The following is an 18,530-nucleotide window of genomic DNA, read 5'->3' as shown; positions in this document are numbered from 1 at the left end:
GAGTTCTTAATGAAGTGAGAGAGTATATATAGACTGAAGGCAAGCAAATGTGAGAAGGCTAAAGCAGTAGTTTTGATAAAGTATAGCTTTCAGAGATTTTTTTTTTCTCTGAGTCTTCTGTTGTAATATACACCACCATTCTTTTCTTTGGTGTCCCCAGAGAAGGCCTTATTGTTTCAGATAAACCTTCTTCTGCAGTCTGGTTAAAATGATGAACCTGTGATGATGATAAATGTTCAGAAAGACAGTTTATTTTTTGAAGATAAATGTACCCAAGGGTTTTGTAATGATGTTAGTATTCTGTGGTAATTCACCAATCGTGCCCAATGAGAGTCTCCAGTTCCTGAGGACAAGACCTTGCTTGTGATTTAGTCTCTATAACGGCATCATTATTATATAGCTTTTAGTCACATTTTCTGCTTAATGACAGATCAATACTGTGGCTCAAATATGAATTTATTTATATGAATGGTCAGCTCAGGCTTGGCTACATGGAACCAGCTGTGGTCTAGAAGCAGTGGTTTTATCTCTGGCACTCCTTTTCCTAGATTATCTTATCTCCATGTTAATTTTGCTAATAAAGCTGTCTCCTTATTCCTGTTTGAGCACAGTAGCAGGTGAATTATTGTGTTCAAAAGGTAATTAAAACAAATGGTAGAGTTCCAAGCAAGACCAGCAGGACTCTCTACTGTCAATAACTTCCCGCTGGCAGACTGCTTGCAATGTTGTGGGAACTGTAAGTGTAAGCTAAAGGCAGGGGCAGTGCAGAGCTGGGAGATCGTGGAAATCAAATGGAAGATCAAGTGACCTGCAGGACTGCCAGCAGTGTGAATGAGGTTATTTCCTGTACCCGACATTATCACAGTTCACTGTTCTCGCATGTTGTGGCATTCTGTTCCCCACAGGGAGAAGAATAACTGGAATAATTCCCTGTTTATGTGGGAACTACCTATAAGGTGGTATACAGCTAATTTCAGAGCTTACCCTGGCCATCTGGGTTGCAGTGTCACCTTTTGCACCTAGGTGAACCATGGTGAGAGCAGTTGAATTACTCCAAGGAGAAAAGAAAATGTTTTGGCCTTTGGACATTTCGTTCAGCTTTTTGTAAATGTCCAGAGTGAAGCTGTTGATTGACACAGAGAGAGAGTCCGTTGATCTGGACATCAGAAAATAAATTGGTCATTGGGCACTGGAACAGGCTGCCCATGGAGGTGGTTGAGTCACCATCCCTGGAGGTATTTAAAAGATGGGTGGATGAAGTGCTGAGGGGCATGGTTTAGTGGTTGATAGGAATGGTTGGACTCGATGATCCTGGGGGTCTTTTCCAAACTAGTGATTCTGTGGTACAGCCTGAGACATTTAAACGGGTGTCAAAAGAAAGATGATGACTGCTTCTTCACCTCTTTAAGAAAATTCAAAGTTGCTAGTGGGAGATTGCCTTCAGCCTGTCAAATGTGGTGTGAGGATTGTCCCTGCAAAGGGTAAACTACTTCACAGAGACCAAGTATAGTCAGCTAGTAGATCTGTTTTTAACATCTGCATTGTTTCTCCCTTCCCTATCACTCCTCAGTGTCCTCAGCTTTTTTATTTCTTCTGTATCAGATGAGCACAATTTCAGCTAGAAATGTTTTCACAGACCAAACTTGTTTCAAAACCTGATTTGCTTCAATTTCATAGCATCATTCTTCAGTTATGAGGCAATGAAATGGAATGATTTCTCACTGTACTGCTTTCAACTTCTTTTTCTATTTCTTTAAACTTCCTCTGCTGTTGTTTTCTGCTGAAAAAAGTGTGGTAAATTCATGCAATTCACTGCATCTGTCTTGAAGGCTACTGGAAATCTGTAGATTTATATGTTCTTGGTGTATGTAAACCCACACTTGGAAGCCGTGACTGGATTTGTTAATTACTATTTTTCAAGTAAACTCTTGTATCGTACATATAACATGAAATAGCTCCTGTTTTAAACAACAACACATTTTTCCTTATTTCCTGATGTCTTACCAGAACTAGCAGATTTTCTATCCTTATTCTAGTTATTTTTCTAAGTGTATTTTTAGAGGACAAACCGAATGCAAACAGAAAAAACAACTCAGGAACAAACTGAGTTTTGACATATGGGTCCAGAACAAACCTGTGCTTCTTATTAGTGTATTTTAGGTCAATCTAATACTGTTGAAAAATATTAGGATAAATACTGAAATTTCCATTGTCTTCACCAGTGTAAGGACTACTAAAACATGTACTAAAGTCAGTGTAGGATGGCATCAAGTGAAAAGTTAAGCGTTAGATCAACAGAAGTATCTGGACATATCTTCACCTATAATTTACATGCTTAAATTAAAAAAAAACTGCATTCTTCAAAGCCAGCTGCCATGCAGTTTTGGAAATGCCTGGAGCCTCTGTGATCCTCAAGTTTTGTTTTCAGAAGTGTCTTAGGACTTCACAACTGATTTGAGGCATTCTCAGGAGTACTTCAGAGGTGAATACCCTGCAGGATAGCTCATACCTAAGGATTTTTAGGACTTTTGTATCAGATATCTCTTACTGCTGTGCCTGGAGGTGCTGATACTCCCAGAGCATATCTAGAGAACAGGGCTGAGCTGAACATTTTTGCCTAAAGAATTTCAAACTGACATCTCCCATCTCCTGTTCCCAGAGAGTACTTGAGCTGAATCTACATGGAGCAATCAAGCATTTTGCAGACTTTAGAGAGAAAACAGGTATGTGTTTTTGTGAGGTTCACTGGTCTACTAGCCACTTTGGTCATCTGGTAAAGCAAAAGTCTGGATGCTTGACCTAGGAGTTATTTGATGTTAATAAAGCAGAGGTCTGAACAGAATATACCCATGCTGAGCATCCAAAAACCATCCTACAGACTCATGCTGTCTTGTGTGTTCAGTTCCAGGATCAGTAGGAGGATATTCTCTCCTGCAGCCTGTTCACAGTCCTCTGATCCTAAGATGACTGGTAGCCTGATAATTAAGGCATCCTTCATACAAGTAAGGAAACTTTCTGCCCTCCCATGCTGTGTAGGTTTTGCCCATGCTGGGCTGGCATTCTGACCATTGTGCCATGGCCTGGGGTTTTCCCAAGGGCTACACTTTGTACTAAAAAATCCATTCTCCTGCATGACTTTTACACCACCATTTAACCACTCAGTTCAAAATAATTTAACATGTATTTTTAAGGCTTCCAAAATAAAGCTAGTTATTTTGATATGAATATTTCATTGCCTGAAATCCTGAGGCAGTCTGTGAGCAATGAATACTTACAGAAACGTAGAAAAGTTTGCACCTCCTTTTTCTTTTCTGCATCCTTTTCTTCTATTAATGTGCATGTTTCGTCATTTATTCCTACTTCTCCTCTATCACCTGCTTTCAGAACTTCAAGAGAGAGATATTTCTTCAATTCAAGGGCACTGTTAGTGGGTATATGTTCTGAAATGTGAAGGCCAGTATGCCTTTCTCCCACAGGTATCCTCAACCTTGGCATCTGCCTGCAAAAATGTAGGAATTGCAGAAAATAAATCAACCACGTAGCTTTGATAAGAGATATGTTGAAATAATTTTAGGGCTTCCTTTTATTTTTACTCTACAAACTGGGGAAATGAATAGAAACTAATCTCAAAGAAAGGGCTAAAAGGGAACACTGAAATAGGCTGTTAGTCTCATTCATCCTGTGGTTAAATTTGAGAGGGGAAGGATTTGAATCTTGGTGGCCCTCAGGTCACATAAAGCTCTTATTTTGTGATGTTTTACATTTTTGCTCTTCTGCTTCAGAAAGTAGATCACAAGGGGAGCTCAGAAGGTATTTACATAGTCAGCTAAAATAAGTGAGGAAAGAGGAGTGAACACTGGACTCATTTGAACTGGTGGATGTTGCTTTGAGACTGCTGCTCCAAGCAGATGAGGTGATGGTGCTTTAGACAACTTCAGGTCCTACACTGTACTGAGCTTATTATTCCTCTGTGATGGAGTGAAGGAGTTTGGCTTATCCACCAAAAGCTTCAAAACTGCTTGGAAGCTCTTTTTGTAGTAATTTCTTTTACTGAAAGTGTTTATTTGTGTTGGAGTAAAGAGACAAAACAGCAGAATGTGTAAAATTGGATCTCAGCAAAGGTGTAATACAAAACAGTTACATGTACACAAATGATTTAATTTAAACCAATGTAATTAGCAATTCTGCTGGTGTACTCTGCTCTTATCCATGTGACTTAGATTAAGCTGTATTGATAAATTTCTTTTGTGATCATTATGTCTTTTCTGCTATGTTTGTGGTTATATAGGAATGATCTCTGCCCACAAGCATGACACGTGCAAAGGAAACCAATTACCAGCATCCAGACAACCTATACAGAAAAAGGATTAGTATAAAGCATACAAGTCCATATTTTGAACTAGAACTATGTTTTTGTGCTTATAGTCACTTTGAATCTGACTGGTACATATACCATACAAAGATATGAGAGTGGTATACGTGCTTCTCTTTTTTTCATGCATTTTGTTAGTAAGTGTGTGCAGGTCTTGAGCTTGGAATATCCATCTTATTTTCTTGCTTCAGAAGTGTATTATGTTTTGTTATGTGCTTAAGGGATGTTTCTGCTATGTATCTGAAACTGATGTCTGTTTCTTAGCTAAATGAATAGGAGAAGTAAAAACAAAAAAACAAATAAACAAGTTATTTGTACTACAAAATGCAAAGATTAGCCAAAAATACAGGAAAATGAAGAAAGGGTACCCAAACTGTGTAGGCAGCCTTTGTGGTATATTCCATCTGCTGCAAGATCCTGTTTAGTAAGAGTGAGGAGAGTTTCAAAGGGGAGCAAACTGGACAGAGAGGAGATGTTCTTGTTTTGCTGTGCCAGATAGAAATAGTGAGAGGAAATAGTAAACTGCTGCAACCAGAATGGTAGAAACAAGGTTTCACAGCATCACAACACCTGACCTGTGGAAGTCAAGTCAATTGACCTCCGATGAATGGTCGCAACATGTCTTTATGATAAAACCAGAAATTTTCCTCTGGCATACTGATGAAGTCATTTTGGCCTTTTCTATGCAATCTTTCATCCATATCTTGCTGAACGTGGGTCTGAAATTGTATCTTTTTGCCTGTTTGATTGACATTCTCCCATGCCTATACTTTGTAAATGATCAACTCTGAGCATTTCTTGAAGATCAGTTATTTTCAGAGAAATTTAGTTAAAAGCAGCACAGTTGAAAAGCAACACTAGACTAAACCCAATTATGGATTTTTACTCTGCAAGAAATCCCAATCAGCTATGTCCTTCAGGAAGAAAATGAGAGCAAGTATCACATCTGTTCCAATGGAACTAAAGGACTGGACTATATTTAACATTTAAAAAGGAATTTCCTTGTGCCTGTTACTAATGGCAGAATAAAACCATGAAAAATACGGATGCATCTGCATTTCAGTTCTAAAGTTTCTTTATCTTGAATACTGACAATACACCAGCACAACAGTTTTTATTATTGTGTTCTGTGTCTGCCGTTTCTGTTTGCCATGAGGTCAGTCAACCACAGAGAAGCCAGGGATTATTTTATGATGCTGAGATTTGCACTGGGAGACAAAAGCCCCATCTTTCATTGTAGGATAAACTGAAAGCATGTTAATCTACTGTCGTTTGACAGGCATGGAATCATTAAGTGACAAGCAGTCATTTAGTGTCACAAAGTGTCTGTATTGACGCTTATTTCAGAACTTTCCTATATATATATATCTTTCTCTGGTTTTCAAAGGCCTGGGACCTTTCAAGAAGGAGTTTTGGGACCTGAAATTTTGATGATACAGGACAAACACAGGATTTCTTGAAAGCAGTTATTTGGAAGTGCAGTCATGTAGCACCTATTACTTGGCTACCTTTGAGTATTTCAGAAAGATGATTAAATAATATTTTCCTCAGTGTGGAAGAATGAAATGGAACTGCCTTTCAAACACATCAAGACACTCTTTGTGGCAGACAGGAGAGAAAGAACCATGCTTTCGGGAGCCTTTGCTGAGAAGAACATCAGACACTGTGGCCTGTTCATAGTGGAGGAGCTGCTTTTATCCTGATTTGTCTTCTCTTCCTTTCCCCCATCCAGTCCTGTTGCTGGCTGCCTTTCATCTCCAGGAGACCCCAGGCCTCCTGGAACAACAACAGCAAGCATGGCTAGCACACTGCACGTGAAATTCGCATTCACAGGACTGCGTCCCTTGCTATATCCAAGTGTGACATCCTAAACTAGCAAGAGATATAATTCTGAAACCAAGGAAACTAAAAAAAAATGCAATTTTTCTTAACTTCCAGCACAGTAAGATGCACCTTCAAGATCTCAAAGGCCATTAACAAGCATGAGAAGTAACTGCAGGATATGAGGCCCATGTCTGCTGACCTGATTTGTCATCTGTATAGATTTGCTCCTTCCTGGGATCATGCCTTCATGATCTGTCCCTCTCCCTGCTGCTCTTCCATGTGGGCATAAATGATACTGCCAGGGATGACTTAGGAAGTACAAAGCATGACTACAAGGCTCTGGGAGAAGTGGTCAAGGTCACGGTGGCCTAGGTGGTGCTCTCTTCAATCTTGCTGGTGAGGTGAATGGGCTTGAGGAGGACTTCACAGATCCTTTGGTTTAATAATTCATTGCACTGCTGTTGTCACAACAGGGATTTGCTTTCTATAGCCATGGGACCTCTCTGAGGATCACCAGCTGCTTTGAGCAGCTTACTGGAGCATGTCCAGAGAAGGGCAATGAGATGGTGAAGGGTCTAGAAGACAAGTCTTACGAGGAGTGGCTGAAGGAACTGGGGTTGTTAGATCTGGAGAAAAGGAGGCTGAGGGGAGAACTTATGGCTCTTTACAGCTACCTGAAAGGAGGTTGTAACAAGGTGGGTGTTGGTCTCTTCTACCAAGTAGCATGTGATAGGATGAGAGGAAATAGCCTCGAGTTGCACCAGGGGAGAATTAGACTGGATATTAGGAAAAATTATTCCATTGAAAGGGTTATCAGGCATTGGAACAGGCTGCCCAGGGAAGTGGCTGAGTCACCATTCCTGGCAGTATTTAAAAGATGTGTAGACATGGCACATAGAGACATGGTTTAGTGGTGGAGTTGGCCATGGATGATCTTAAAGGTCTTTTCCAAAGATTCTGTGATTCTGTAACTAAACAGGGAAAAGTATCTTTGTCAGCAGGCTGGTCAACCTGCTAAGCAGAGTTTTAAACTAGAAATGGATGGAGTAGTTAGTAATTCCTCAACATAAAAATTTGTGAATGTGGTAGGCATGCCAAGGGCCTGGAGTGATGGGAATGGGAGGGACATAGTAATCAGTTCAAGCACAGGCATGTAAAGAATGAAGTGCCTGCAGAAGAGCCTTAAGGGAAAACCTCTCAAGCCTGTACAGGGGAATCAGCACTCTTGAATGACTCTCTGAAATGGCACGGGCAACAAAACGGAGCACTTAGAAGTTTGTGTGTGGTTACAGGGCTATTACCTCACTGGGATCATGAAGATATGGTGGAATAGGTCACACAACTGGAGTGCTGCAGTGCAAGGATACAGACTTTTCAGCCTGTGTTTTCCACACCTAAACAATAAACTTAGTAAAGCTGACTCAATAGCACACAGCTAGGCTGCACCAAGGTAGGTCCTGGATGACAGACAGCTGAACCCTGAGCTGAGGGTTACAGGTAAGGGAGGGCACTGATTTTAGAAGCAGCCCTTTTTTACAGGGAGGAAAATGCAGGTATGCTTTGTTGGGTGGAGATGTGTTTCCAAATAGAATACCTTTTGTGGCGGTGGACAGAGTCGTAATTACAGGTGGAATTTTGCTGAGAGTAAATATTTTTACATTACCTCTCTCCTGCATTCAAATCTTGTTGCCTGACTTGTCACATTCTCCAACATGTGGTTATTGAGTACTGCAATGGCTACAAAACTTAATGCTATTCCTCCTGATCACAAGAAAGCACAACTGCTGCCCCCACCCCAAGCCAGCAGAGGGAACAGATGCTGCCACTGGAGCATTGCTTGTTCACTGTTGTACATAGGCAAAAGGGATGTTTGGAAGTTGCTCTTGTGAGCTATAGGTGCTAGTCAGACTTTTTATTTCTAGTATGTTGTGACAGGAAAGCCTCCACAGAATGCCCCAGAGGGGCCTGGTAGTGCAATAAGTGGTGGTCTAAAATGGGAAAATGAATGCTTGAAAAGTTCAAATGCCTTGACCCAGTGAGCAAAAAATTGCTTATCACAGTTTAACTTGATTTGGTATGTTTAGTAAATGTCTAGTATAACATGCTGTGTAACCATGTTTTAGGGGATGTTTGAAGCCTAGTGGAAATAAGACAGTAAGCTTTGTAAATGAGGGTAATGTGGTGGTTCATTTGGAAAGACAAGAATGGAAATGTGCTTATGCCATGAGCCTTATATGGTGCTCTAAGAGAACGAGGTAAGTCAGTGTCCTGAATAGCACAAACAAACTCCAAATTCATTTATTGGATTAAATGCAGATCATGGGAAAATTATGATGTATACCATCAGTCAAAATCTCACTGGTGTTTCTGTCAATACCATGACTATCTTAGCTGAGATGCACTCATACATTACATAATTCATCATAAATCATTAGACAAATCATACATTGATCAGTGATGCAGATAGCAATGAAACTGTGCAGCTGTTGGGCAGGAAATGGATATAATTAGGTAAAGTTAAAAGGATTAAGCAGATTTGAATTCTGAAGGGTTTAGATTGTATGTCAATGAGAGGTAGCAAGAAGCACAATGCTCATAGTTTTCTTAGCATTTTTGCTGGCTGGAACTGTCAGCAAGCCTAACCTACAAAATCTAGAAAAATGAGGAAAAAATGCAAGGTGATTAGAAGTCAGTGATTAAATATTAGGGGCTAGACCATTTTTCTTTGTTGCCCCATTTTTTTTCATGAAGCTGCAGTGGCCGGATAGTCTGAATGTAAGGTGTCTCAATACACGTGGTGAGACAGGAGAAGGTGAGGGGCACTTTGAGATTATTCTGGGTTTGTATTAATTTTTTTTAACTTCTGACTTCATTGAATTTGAATTAACATAAGAAAACTCCAATGTAATGCAAATGCAGATTTCCCAGTAAAGAATATAAAGATTTCTACAAGTTCTTTTTTGAAGGACTGGGGGAGGATTTTTTTTTTTTTTCCTCTCTGGAATTCAAGATGAACTGCATTTCCCTTGAAGTAAGCACTTGGCATGGGGCTAGATGATGGCCTGTGTGCAGAAAGCTTTTACGGCCCCACCTTACTCTTGAAAAACAGTGCCAGAAGAGCAGGTTTGAAGCAAGGGAGCAAAATTCAGCACTGTTTTCTGTGGAGGATTGTCTCATTAGAACAACGAAAAGAAGCAGTAGAGGGATGGTCTTTGAGGCTTAGGGTGGTCTCTTGGTGCTGCCTTACTTGGAGGGGAAAGAGGAAAGGACATAAACTTGAGTACATATGGCTATATGGCTTAAGGCTGAGCTTTTAACACTGCAGTTCACGTTTTTCCATTGAACAGTGAACCTTCAGTGCTGTCTGAAAGCAAGTAATAACTCATTCTAAGGGAGAGCAGAATCTGCCGAAAAAGAGGATGCTTTTAGATTTGTTGTGTCTGATGAAGAAATAGAAGGGGTGATCAACCTTAAATTTGAGAACATGGCTGACAGGGGCACTTGATAGTTCTATAATGACAGCAGTAGCAGCAGCTGCCTCAGTACCTTTCTCATCAACTGCAACAAAAGACTTGTGAAAAACTTTGGAGATCATCACATCCCCCTTCCCAGCCATTCCGCTGAAATCAGCACTACTGCTGAAGGCACTGCGCATTCCCATGCTGATCAGATTGTCACCGAGATCGTATCTCTCCTCCATTGTGAACTTGGGTAGGTACAAATCTACAACAGTTTTGGTCATCTTCTTGGAATCACTCCATTCAGACAGCTTCTCATACGTCAGTTCTCTTTCCAGCTATTATTTAAGAAAGAGAAGGAAAAAATGCTTAATTAATAATGAATTTATATTTTTTATGGCAATTTAATGAATGAAAAAGTTTTGAAATGGCAAATTCAACATTGAGCTGAAAGCATGAAATATGAATTGGTTTTACAGATGATCGGGGCAGGTTGTGCAACAAACATTTGAGACTTAATGCTGCAAGGTTTTGAGCTAGAGTCATTGCAAAAGAAAGACAGGGCTCTCAACCCTTGCAGCTCCCATCCCCTGAGGTAGTTCTTTCCTCTTTTTTAATTCAGTCTTTACGTGAAGGAAATTTCTGGGAGATTCCCTGCTGTACTTGCTTCAGGGGGCTTGGTCTAGTTCTATAGAAACAGGTGTTAATATTGCATGTATTTCCTTGGTAATTTTAAAACAAACTGCTTGCAGCAAAATCTTTCACTGCCACTCTGTGTTCTATGCACTGTGTCACCATGGTTCAATTCAGGTCAAATGGAGGAGATTAATGAATGGCGTTCTTGGCAGGATAGATGCCAAGAATTTAACAGTCTTGTAATTGTAGCAACTACAGATATCCTTATTGTAGCAAATACAGTCTCACCAAAATTCTAGATTTCTGGATAGCAAACAAATTGGGGGAAGGGGAGAACAAACAGAATGAGAACAAGATGATAGCTGAACTTCCATGCCATGGAGAAGAGTTGTCTGTTACCTCAGGAAGTGAGTGTGACTGCTTGTGCAGTACTGTTCCTGCTGAATGAGCAGTGAAGGGAAATCTAACTCTTACAGATCATGTAGGGTTGGATGTCAGTCATGGGACTGTTGAAGAGCTAAAGATCTGATTGGGCAGCTTTGACTGTCTTCAGTTCTTGCCAAACTAAGGACACTCATTGTGGAGGAACTTCCTTGGCGTTAGATAGGGGTTAAAAGAAATAAAGATTCAGCTAGTGGAGGAGATCAAACAGCAAGTTCTCAGAGAGGGAGGTAAAGGTCACCAGCCTGTCCTTTTTTTAATGACTAAATGGTGATACAAAATGGATACAGCACAATTTTTTACCTGTTCGAGACCCGTAGTGCTGTCTTTGATGTCATCGGGAAGGAGGATGAACATACTGAGTTCATGTTTCACATATGGCAACTCAATCATTTTGAAACTCATTGTTTCCATGACGAGAACTGGAAATGTATGTCTCATGTACATCATCTTCACAGGTTTGGTCTTGTTCTGTAAAGTATTTATTTTATAAGTTAGAAATCATTCCTTGAAAGGAAGGATAATGATGACTCATTGCAGCAGAGGGAGAGGAAGCAGCTTTTGGTAGCTTTAATAACAGTTATTTCTTGATCATTTTCTAAAGTTTTTCTCAGGTGAACAATATTGCTTATCCTAGTGTTTGTCCCAGAGCATTTTGTTGTGGGGCTATGTGACTGATTTTCTCTTTTTCCCAGAATGTGTGCAGCAGCCCACAGAGGAGGGAGGAAGAATGTTAGAAATGTCAGCAAGGATTAGGGGGATGAAGACAGCATGGGGTATGGCCTTATGACACTACAGCAGAGAAACAGCTGTGGTTTAAGAGGGTGAGTGTTTTGTAGCTTTTTTGTAGTCTCCTCTCTCTGGCTGTTTGTGTTACAACCCTTAACAGAAGATAACACTAATGTCTGAGCAAGGAGTCTCATCAGGAGGGGAGTTCCTGGCAAGCCATTAACTTTGCAGGAATATGCAGCCTCTCTTAACATCTACATCCTTTCATTCAGGGAAGCAGCCAGTGTCTCTGTGCTATTCAGAAGGCAGAAGCTACAGTTGGTGGAAATTGCACAGAGCTTTTGTCTTTTGATGTAAATTTCATAGAATCATAGAATAGTCTGGGTTGGAAGGGACCTTAAAGATCATCCAGTTCCAAGCCTGCTTGTCACGGGCAGGGACACCTTCCCCTAGATCAGGCCTCACCCATCCTGGTCTTGAACACCTCCAAGGATGGGGCATCCGTGGCTTCTCATGACAATCTGTTACAGTGCCTCACCACCCTCACAGTAAAAAATTTCAGCCCAATATCCAATCTAACTCTATGCTCTTTCAGCTTAAAACCATTAACCCTTGTCCTATCGCTGCATTCCCTGATTAATTTGTTGACATTCCTTCTGCAAACATGGCATTAAAGTTTCTTCTAGTCTTGCCCAACCATGCAACTACTTGGGGTACCCCGTTGCAGCTGTATCTGAGCTCCTAGGTAGGCTGCACAGCACAGAGGCCCAGGTACCATACTCACCTATGGCATGATGTATAGTTCCTGTACTTAAAGCTTGGACTTTCAAAATCTTATTTTCACAATCTAACCCTTTTAGCACTGTTTTAAGGAAAGGTCTTAAGTGACCTTATTGCTTTTGGAAACAGCAGCTGTTACCTGGAGCTCATTAACATTTACCTGAGCAACATCTTAATGTTGCAGTGAGCAGAGCACTGACACATTTTGCTGTAACCAGCTTTTCACAGAGAGTCTAGTTACCACAGGGACACCTAGAAGACTTGCGAAACAAAGATTTCAGCAGTCACTGTTGTCACCAGGCTGTTTACTGTAAGAAGGATGCCGGAGAATCTTACCTTGCTCAGTCGGAAGGGTTGCAGATCTGTTTTTCCTGCCTGAAATTTCACTTCCCATTCTGCCTTGAAGTAAATGGCGTTTACAAGGATCAGCCTGGTGGCGCTTGTCACATCTCGTGAACTCAGCAAATTCTTGATTTTGCCTTTTGGAATCAAAAGACTCAGGTTTTATTCCAGTGTAGTGTAGTAAGGACATGTTTTGATTGTTTTTTCTCTCGGTTCAACTCCTTAGAGAAAAAGTCCATACATTGTGCCCTAGTCTGTAAAATACTCCCCTAACACAAATCAGTTAGTCTGTTTACAGTTTCCAAAGTTGTTTGCTGCCCAGTTCTTCTGGCTAGCTGAACGGGATTGACTTCTTACCCAGAAAAATGTCACAGTTCCATGTTAAGCAGCTGGAAATAGAAAACCATATACTGCCTTGCCAGCTGGTTACACCAGGCAAAAGTAGGCCAGCACCTCTGGTCAGTGCAGAATGGTACAACCAGGGAGCCATCCCCACCCCGGCTGGAGTACACTGGTAGGCAGAGGTGTTTCCTCTCTGTCTGTTCTGCCTGTGGTGTATGGTGGCAGCACAAGGGCAGCAGTTGTGCTTGAGGACCAGCCAATGCAGAGCACAGCAGAGTCAATGGGAGTCTCCCCAGGGAGGTCTGGATCAAGTAGTTAAAGCTATTTAAATGCTGCTTTTTCTCTATGAGCTCAGCTTACCCTCAGTTTGTTTTTCAACCCAACTGTTGATTTCTTTTCTGGATTGCTCCGGTGCTGTACTAAAGTTAACCTTCTGTGGCTCTGCCTTGTAGTAGTTCTTACTGAGCTGTATGTACCTCTGAAAAATAGAACAGAGAAAAAAAAATGTTCTATACTGTACTGGATTTTTCAGTCCCAAACAGAGTCTTGGACTTCTTGATAGCTTCTTGAGCCTAGAGAACTGCAGCATCTTGCTCGTTACTCTGCTGTACTGCGAGTTAACTGTTGTGTTAAGAAATAACCAAAGGACAGAAAATTCCCTTCTTGTGTTCCCACCTTTGTTTGGAGAAGCTAGGAAGGCTGTGCACATCCTGTAGAAATGCTTATTTTAATGTCTCATTGACAATCGTATGTATTGAGCTTTCCAATAGTAAAGCCATATTGCATGAACAGGAATCCCTACACTAAGGCAAAACAACCTTAAATATTGTGAGCAGACCAACTGGTATTTCCAATTAACTTTATCACTGGAATCCAGGGCTCTTCAAGTGCAGTATTCAGAGTCAGCTTCAAACCTGTTCTATTAATGACAAGTATCAAAACAAGAAATATTTTTTGCACCTTCTCTTACTCCTCTGTGAGATTTAACTTACAGGCACTAAGGGGAAGTTCTTTTCCACATAAATGCGGTTGGCAGTTCTTAGCGAGTAGGTGCTTCTGGGTTTGTTGATGGCAGTCAGGAGCTCTTTGAAGCCAGAATGGATATCTTCAGCTTGCTTGAGCTCAGGATCCTTGGAAAAAGGAAACCATAAATTTAGAAATTGTGGTTTTGCATGAAGTTTACAAAACATGTTAACTGATATGTGTAGGAGTATATTTTTTCCCCAAGTTTACCAACACTGCAATTTAGAGTCCTCTGTTTATGACAGAATTGACTGATTTGACATATAGCAAACCTTCCAGACTATCCAAGTGAATTGTCCTTCCACGCTCCATAGACTCTGAGCGACTGAAAGGAACTGAACTTGAACCTGTTGTGAAGTATGTTGGGAATTGTACTTTAAATAGGAGCGCAGACAAGATATACTGGACTCCTAAAGTTGTATCTGAACATTTTGATTCTGGAAATTCTTTATCTTGGTATTTTAGCTCTAAGATATACCATTTTTCTTCTCTTTGGTCTCCCTCGAGAAGGTCTGGCCAAAGAAGAGCCTTCATCTCCTGCTTCTTGAATGAAATGAAGAACCTGCAATCAGAGTTTCCAAAGGTAAGAAATAGGCATGAAGGAACTGGTGTGACTTAAAGCCAAATGGATGTCAAATTGTTGTCTTGTTTTGCTTCATATTGTTATTTACTGGGCTATCTTCTGTTTAGGTGACTAATCAAAGGGATGCTGAAGTATGTGTAAATCCCATAAAGTAACAAGCACTGTCCTCCCTGAGCATCAATGCAGTGCTGCTGTCTGCACACTGCAACTTCCTTCCACAGCTGTTGCTCTCAGCAACAGCAATGCCTTTATGCAAACCCAAATGGTTCTTCTCACAATAATGGTACAAAGGCGTCTGATCAGGACTGTGATGACGCAGAGGAGAGTGCTGGGCAGTGCTGAGTGGCAGCACAGCTCCCTTTGAGACAGCAATAAGCCTATGTGGCATTAGGAAGGGCTGGGTTGGGGAATGCGGAGACACCAAAGCCCTTCCTGTTTTACTGCAGGATTGTCAGGCAGTTATTCAGAAAAGCATAAATCAATACAGAAAAATGCATCCTGGACAGGGGAGAGAAGAAGAGAGGGTGGTGGGATCTGCAAGCCTCTTGCCAGTTAGTTAGGAGCTACTGGCATCAGCTGTTTGCTTCTCAAAAGGAATATCCCATCTGTGACAGAATCATAGAATCTTAGGATAAATTGGAAGGTTTAGAATAATTTAAAAAAGTCAGGTTCAGAGAACATTTGTTTTCAGGTGTTTGATACCCACAGGACGCTTTCTCTCAGTGTAGAAGTTGGAGACCTGCTGTGAAGTGCATAAAATTTGCCATTCAATTGTTACATTCTCTGATGTGTCTTAGTTCCATGTCATTGTGGGTTTTCTATATAATTTTGCAGCAAGTGCAGGAGCGAGCTATTGTATGGGATATAGGCTTCTTAGACCAACCTACCTCCGCCATCTCCATTGCTGTATTGCCTTTTGCACCCAGATACGTCAGAGCGAGAGCAGATGATATGCTCCAAGGGGAAAAGAAAATGTTTTTGCCCTTGTTGGTCTCATTCAGCTTGTTGAAAAGATCAACTGTAAACTTGCCAACTGATGTTGATACCAGTTCCATTGCTGCAACCTGGAAAGAGGCAACAGACAGAATTTTACTATTTGAATATTTAAAATTATGTAAATCGTGCATATCTTTGAGAAATGTTACATATGCAACACAATGCATTGGGATTCACTAAAACTAATAGCCTAGTTGTATGTTTTATCTTCCACGCATACTGTTTGCCACCTGTTAGGAGCAGCAATTTCTTTTAAGTTTTCTATTGTCCAAATAATAATTGCCTATAATTGTACATATGTCCTCTTTTACAGAGCTACGTTTATCTTTGTGTTTCTTTCTGTATTCGGACTTCAAAAATTTGTTGATTTGTAAGCTGATTCTCTTTTATCTTTAACTAATAATTTATCAAAGTAATGTTCCCAGGGAAATTAAATGCATCTTTAGTGCATAGGTTCACAACATGCCTGAGTGCCCCACTACTTCATTTTGGATCTGTATGGAATTGAGAGCTGATACAGAGAAAGAATTTAGGCATGATTCTTTGCTTTATGTGATTTTCCTGGCCAGCCACTTATTCTGAGTAGTCTCATGAACAGCAAAGCTGTTACTTGCATTTAGATTGATAGAGTTTTATTCATGATGTGTAGCTACCGCCTCTCTCTATGTCCCAGCAATTTTATTTTCCTCAGAAACTGGTAGATTCCTTGAGGTTATGGATTTTCAAGAGTATTGTGATGTATCTGCCCAGTTATACCAGCCTCATGTTGTTTTCCAGTCAAGAAACCAGAAATGTTGTTATTATTGCTATTGTTATTGTTGTTGTTATTATTATTATTAAGAATTCTATTTATGGAATGGAGCTACAGAAATAGTGGTTCAGTCTCTGAAGTCTGCTTGTATTTACCTAGCATTTGGTTGCCAAACCACTATGTTTCTTCTGGCAGTAAGTTTGCTACCAGTACCAAATCAGTACCACAGCGTGATTTTCTTTGTTTGGAGAACACATCCAAGAGAGCATTCAGAGGGAAATTTATCTGTTTTCTGCTAATAAATATTCCTCTGACTTCCAGGACTGATAATGTGCAGAGGTGTGCCCTTGCAGAATGACAGTAGTCTTTAATTCACCTTAAGTATGAGCTCCTTTATCAAACTGAAGATAGTAATTAGTAAGAAGACAGTTACTGCCCTAAGAAAACTTTCCTTCTTGTGATCATTTCTGCCCCAAATTAGGAGTTTTCCTTAGCCTCACAGATTTATTTTTGCTAAAGCTTGACATCTAGAAAAACATGAGACAAGCATAATGCACTGTAACGGTGGTATATTATTATTTACCTATACAGTCACAGATCACTTTTTAAAAGCATCACAAAAGTTACAGAAATTCATGTAAATATTTACCTCTGGCCCAGTGAGAGAGAAGACTTAAGTCTTGTCCTCCGTCAGGTTCTGCGCTTGTGTGTTAAGCAATGAGTAAATTTAGAAATATAGTACTGCTTGCACCTCCCTTTCCTTCTCCCTTACATCAAGGTTGTTTTCCGCCTATGCGAAGTGCCTTTCTACCAAGTCCTTAAAGGATCTTATGTAATTTTGTCCTCCTTGTTGATCTTGTCATTTTTCAGTTTTAGACATTTCAAGACGACAATGGAATTAAAATCTCAACTCTGTTGTTACACCACAATAGCCTGCTGACAGGAGAGCAGAACAGTTCATTCATTCCAATGGTCTTCTGGTGTTGTGGGTACAACTGGTCTGTTGTTTAAAATGAGTGGTTAGTAAAAAGGTTACACAACTAGAATGCTTGGGTTTGATTTCTGGTTATAAGCAGATATTGTAGGCCTGATTCTCCTCTCTAGCTTTGTGTAGCTGTGACTCTTGGATTTCAAATGCAGCTTCAGATTGAAGATCATTAGGAGCACAGACAGAGGCAAGACACAGAAAACCATTCAGGATAAAGGATGGAAACCCCACTGGTTGTGTCAATGAAGAAATCTCATTGCAGTCATGGCTGGGAATCACTTGAGAGAAGCACTGCAAAACACTGAGTTAGGGCTTGCATATAGCTGAGGAGGGAAAAGACTGAAACAACACCACCAGGAGGGCTTTACCAAGGACTGAGTGAAAAAATGCAGCAGAGGCAAACAGAATTGTGGAATCATGGAATCAATTGTTAGGCTGGAAAAGACCTTTGAGATCATCAACTCCAACCATACTTGTCCACTACTAAATCATATCCCCAAGCACCTCATCTACCTGCATTTTAAACACCTCCAGGGATGGTGACTCAACCATCTTCCTGGACAGCCTCTGCCAGTGCTTGATAACCCTTTCTGTGAAGAAATTTTTCCTAATATCCAATCTAAACTTCCCCTGGTGCAGCTTAAGGCCATTCCCTGTTGTCCTATCACTTGGGAGAAGAGACCAACACCCACCTCTCTACAACGTCTTTTTAGGTAGTTGTAGAGAGCAATAAGGTCTCCCCCTCAGCCTCTTCTTCTCCAAGCTTAACAACACCATTTTCCTCAGCTCTTCCTTGTAAGACTTGTTCTCCAGCCCCTTCACCAGCTTCATCGCTCTTCTCTGGACACGCTCCAGCACCTCAATGTCTTTCTTACAGTGAGAGGCCCCAAACTGAATACAGTGCTTGAGGTGTGGCCTCACCAGTGCTGAGTACAGAGGGAGAATCACTTCCCTGGTCAAACATGGCAGAGTAGTTGACACTCTGCAGTCCCAGAAAAGAGCTGGGCTGCTGTTGGGTGGTTGAAGAAGAAAAAGGTGATGGCAACAACTATAAGCCCCTGGTGTACAGGGGAAGGGTCATGGAGGAAGGGAAGGAAACCATACTGTGTGCTAAGCATTTTGCTGCAAGCTTGATTACAGGAACAGAGTGGGTCAAGTCTTCTAAAAAGTGACAGTAATCAGTGTTGTGCAAAGCAATGAAGAAATGCCAGAAACTAAACTAGTGTTGGTTTTAGTATGATGAGTAATTCCTCAAGAGATCAGGG

The 18,530-nt window shown here is 40.8% G+C and overlaps 2 protein-coding genes across 2 annotated transcripts in view; both read right to left on the bottom strand.

Moving 5' to 3' along the window:
* The window catches only part of LOC138718875 (ovalbumin-related protein X-like), a 114,863-nt gene that overhangs the window by 38,628 nt on the left and 57,705 nt on the right, over positions 1-18,530 (bottom strand). The window lies entirely within an intron of this gene.
* LOC138718876 (heterochromatin-associated protein MENT-like) lies at positions 8,470-17,074 on the bottom strand. Its single transcript, XM_069853558.1, has 8 exons — positions 16,927-17,074; positions 15,418-15,594; positions 14,426-14,509; positions 13,917-14,054; positions 13,285-13,402; positions 12,577-12,719; positions 11,035-11,202; positions 8,470-9,992 (listed from the first exon to the last, which is right to left on the bottom strand). Exons 2-8 carry the CDS (start codon positions 15,583-15,585, stop codon positions 9,579-9,581), a joined length of 1,233 nt encoding a protein of 410 aa, XP_069709659.1. The 5' UTR covers positions 15,586-15,594; positions 16,927-17,074; the 3' UTR covers positions 8,470-9,578.

The sequence above is a fragment of the Phaenicophaeus curvirostris genome, chromosome 3, assembly GCF_032191515.1.
Source record: "Phaenicophaeus curvirostris isolate KB17595 chromosome 3, BPBGC_Pcur_1.0, whole genome shotgun sequence".
Lineage (NCBI taxonomy): Eukaryota > Metazoa > Chordata > Aves > Cuculiformes > Cuculidae > Phaenicophaeus > Phaenicophaeus curvirostris.
Note: the sequence above shows the minus strand (reverse complement) of the source record. Positions and strands in the feature narration are given on the sequence as shown.

Bases quoted from the DNA above. Each gene is read 5' to 3' on its own strand.
- LOC138718876 (XM_069853558.1), bottom strand. From the start codon at position 15,585: ATGGAACTGGTATCAACATCAGTTGGCAAGTTTACAGTTGATCTTTTC. The intron at 11,203-12,576 runs GTAAGATTCTCC...AATACTTTACAG, and splicing joins AACCCTTCCGACTGAGCAAG to AACAAGACCAAACCTGTGAA. The intron at 9,993-11,034 runs GTAAAAAATTGT...CTTAAATAATAG, and splicing joins GCACTACGGGTCTCGAACAG to CTGGAAAGAGAACTGACGTA.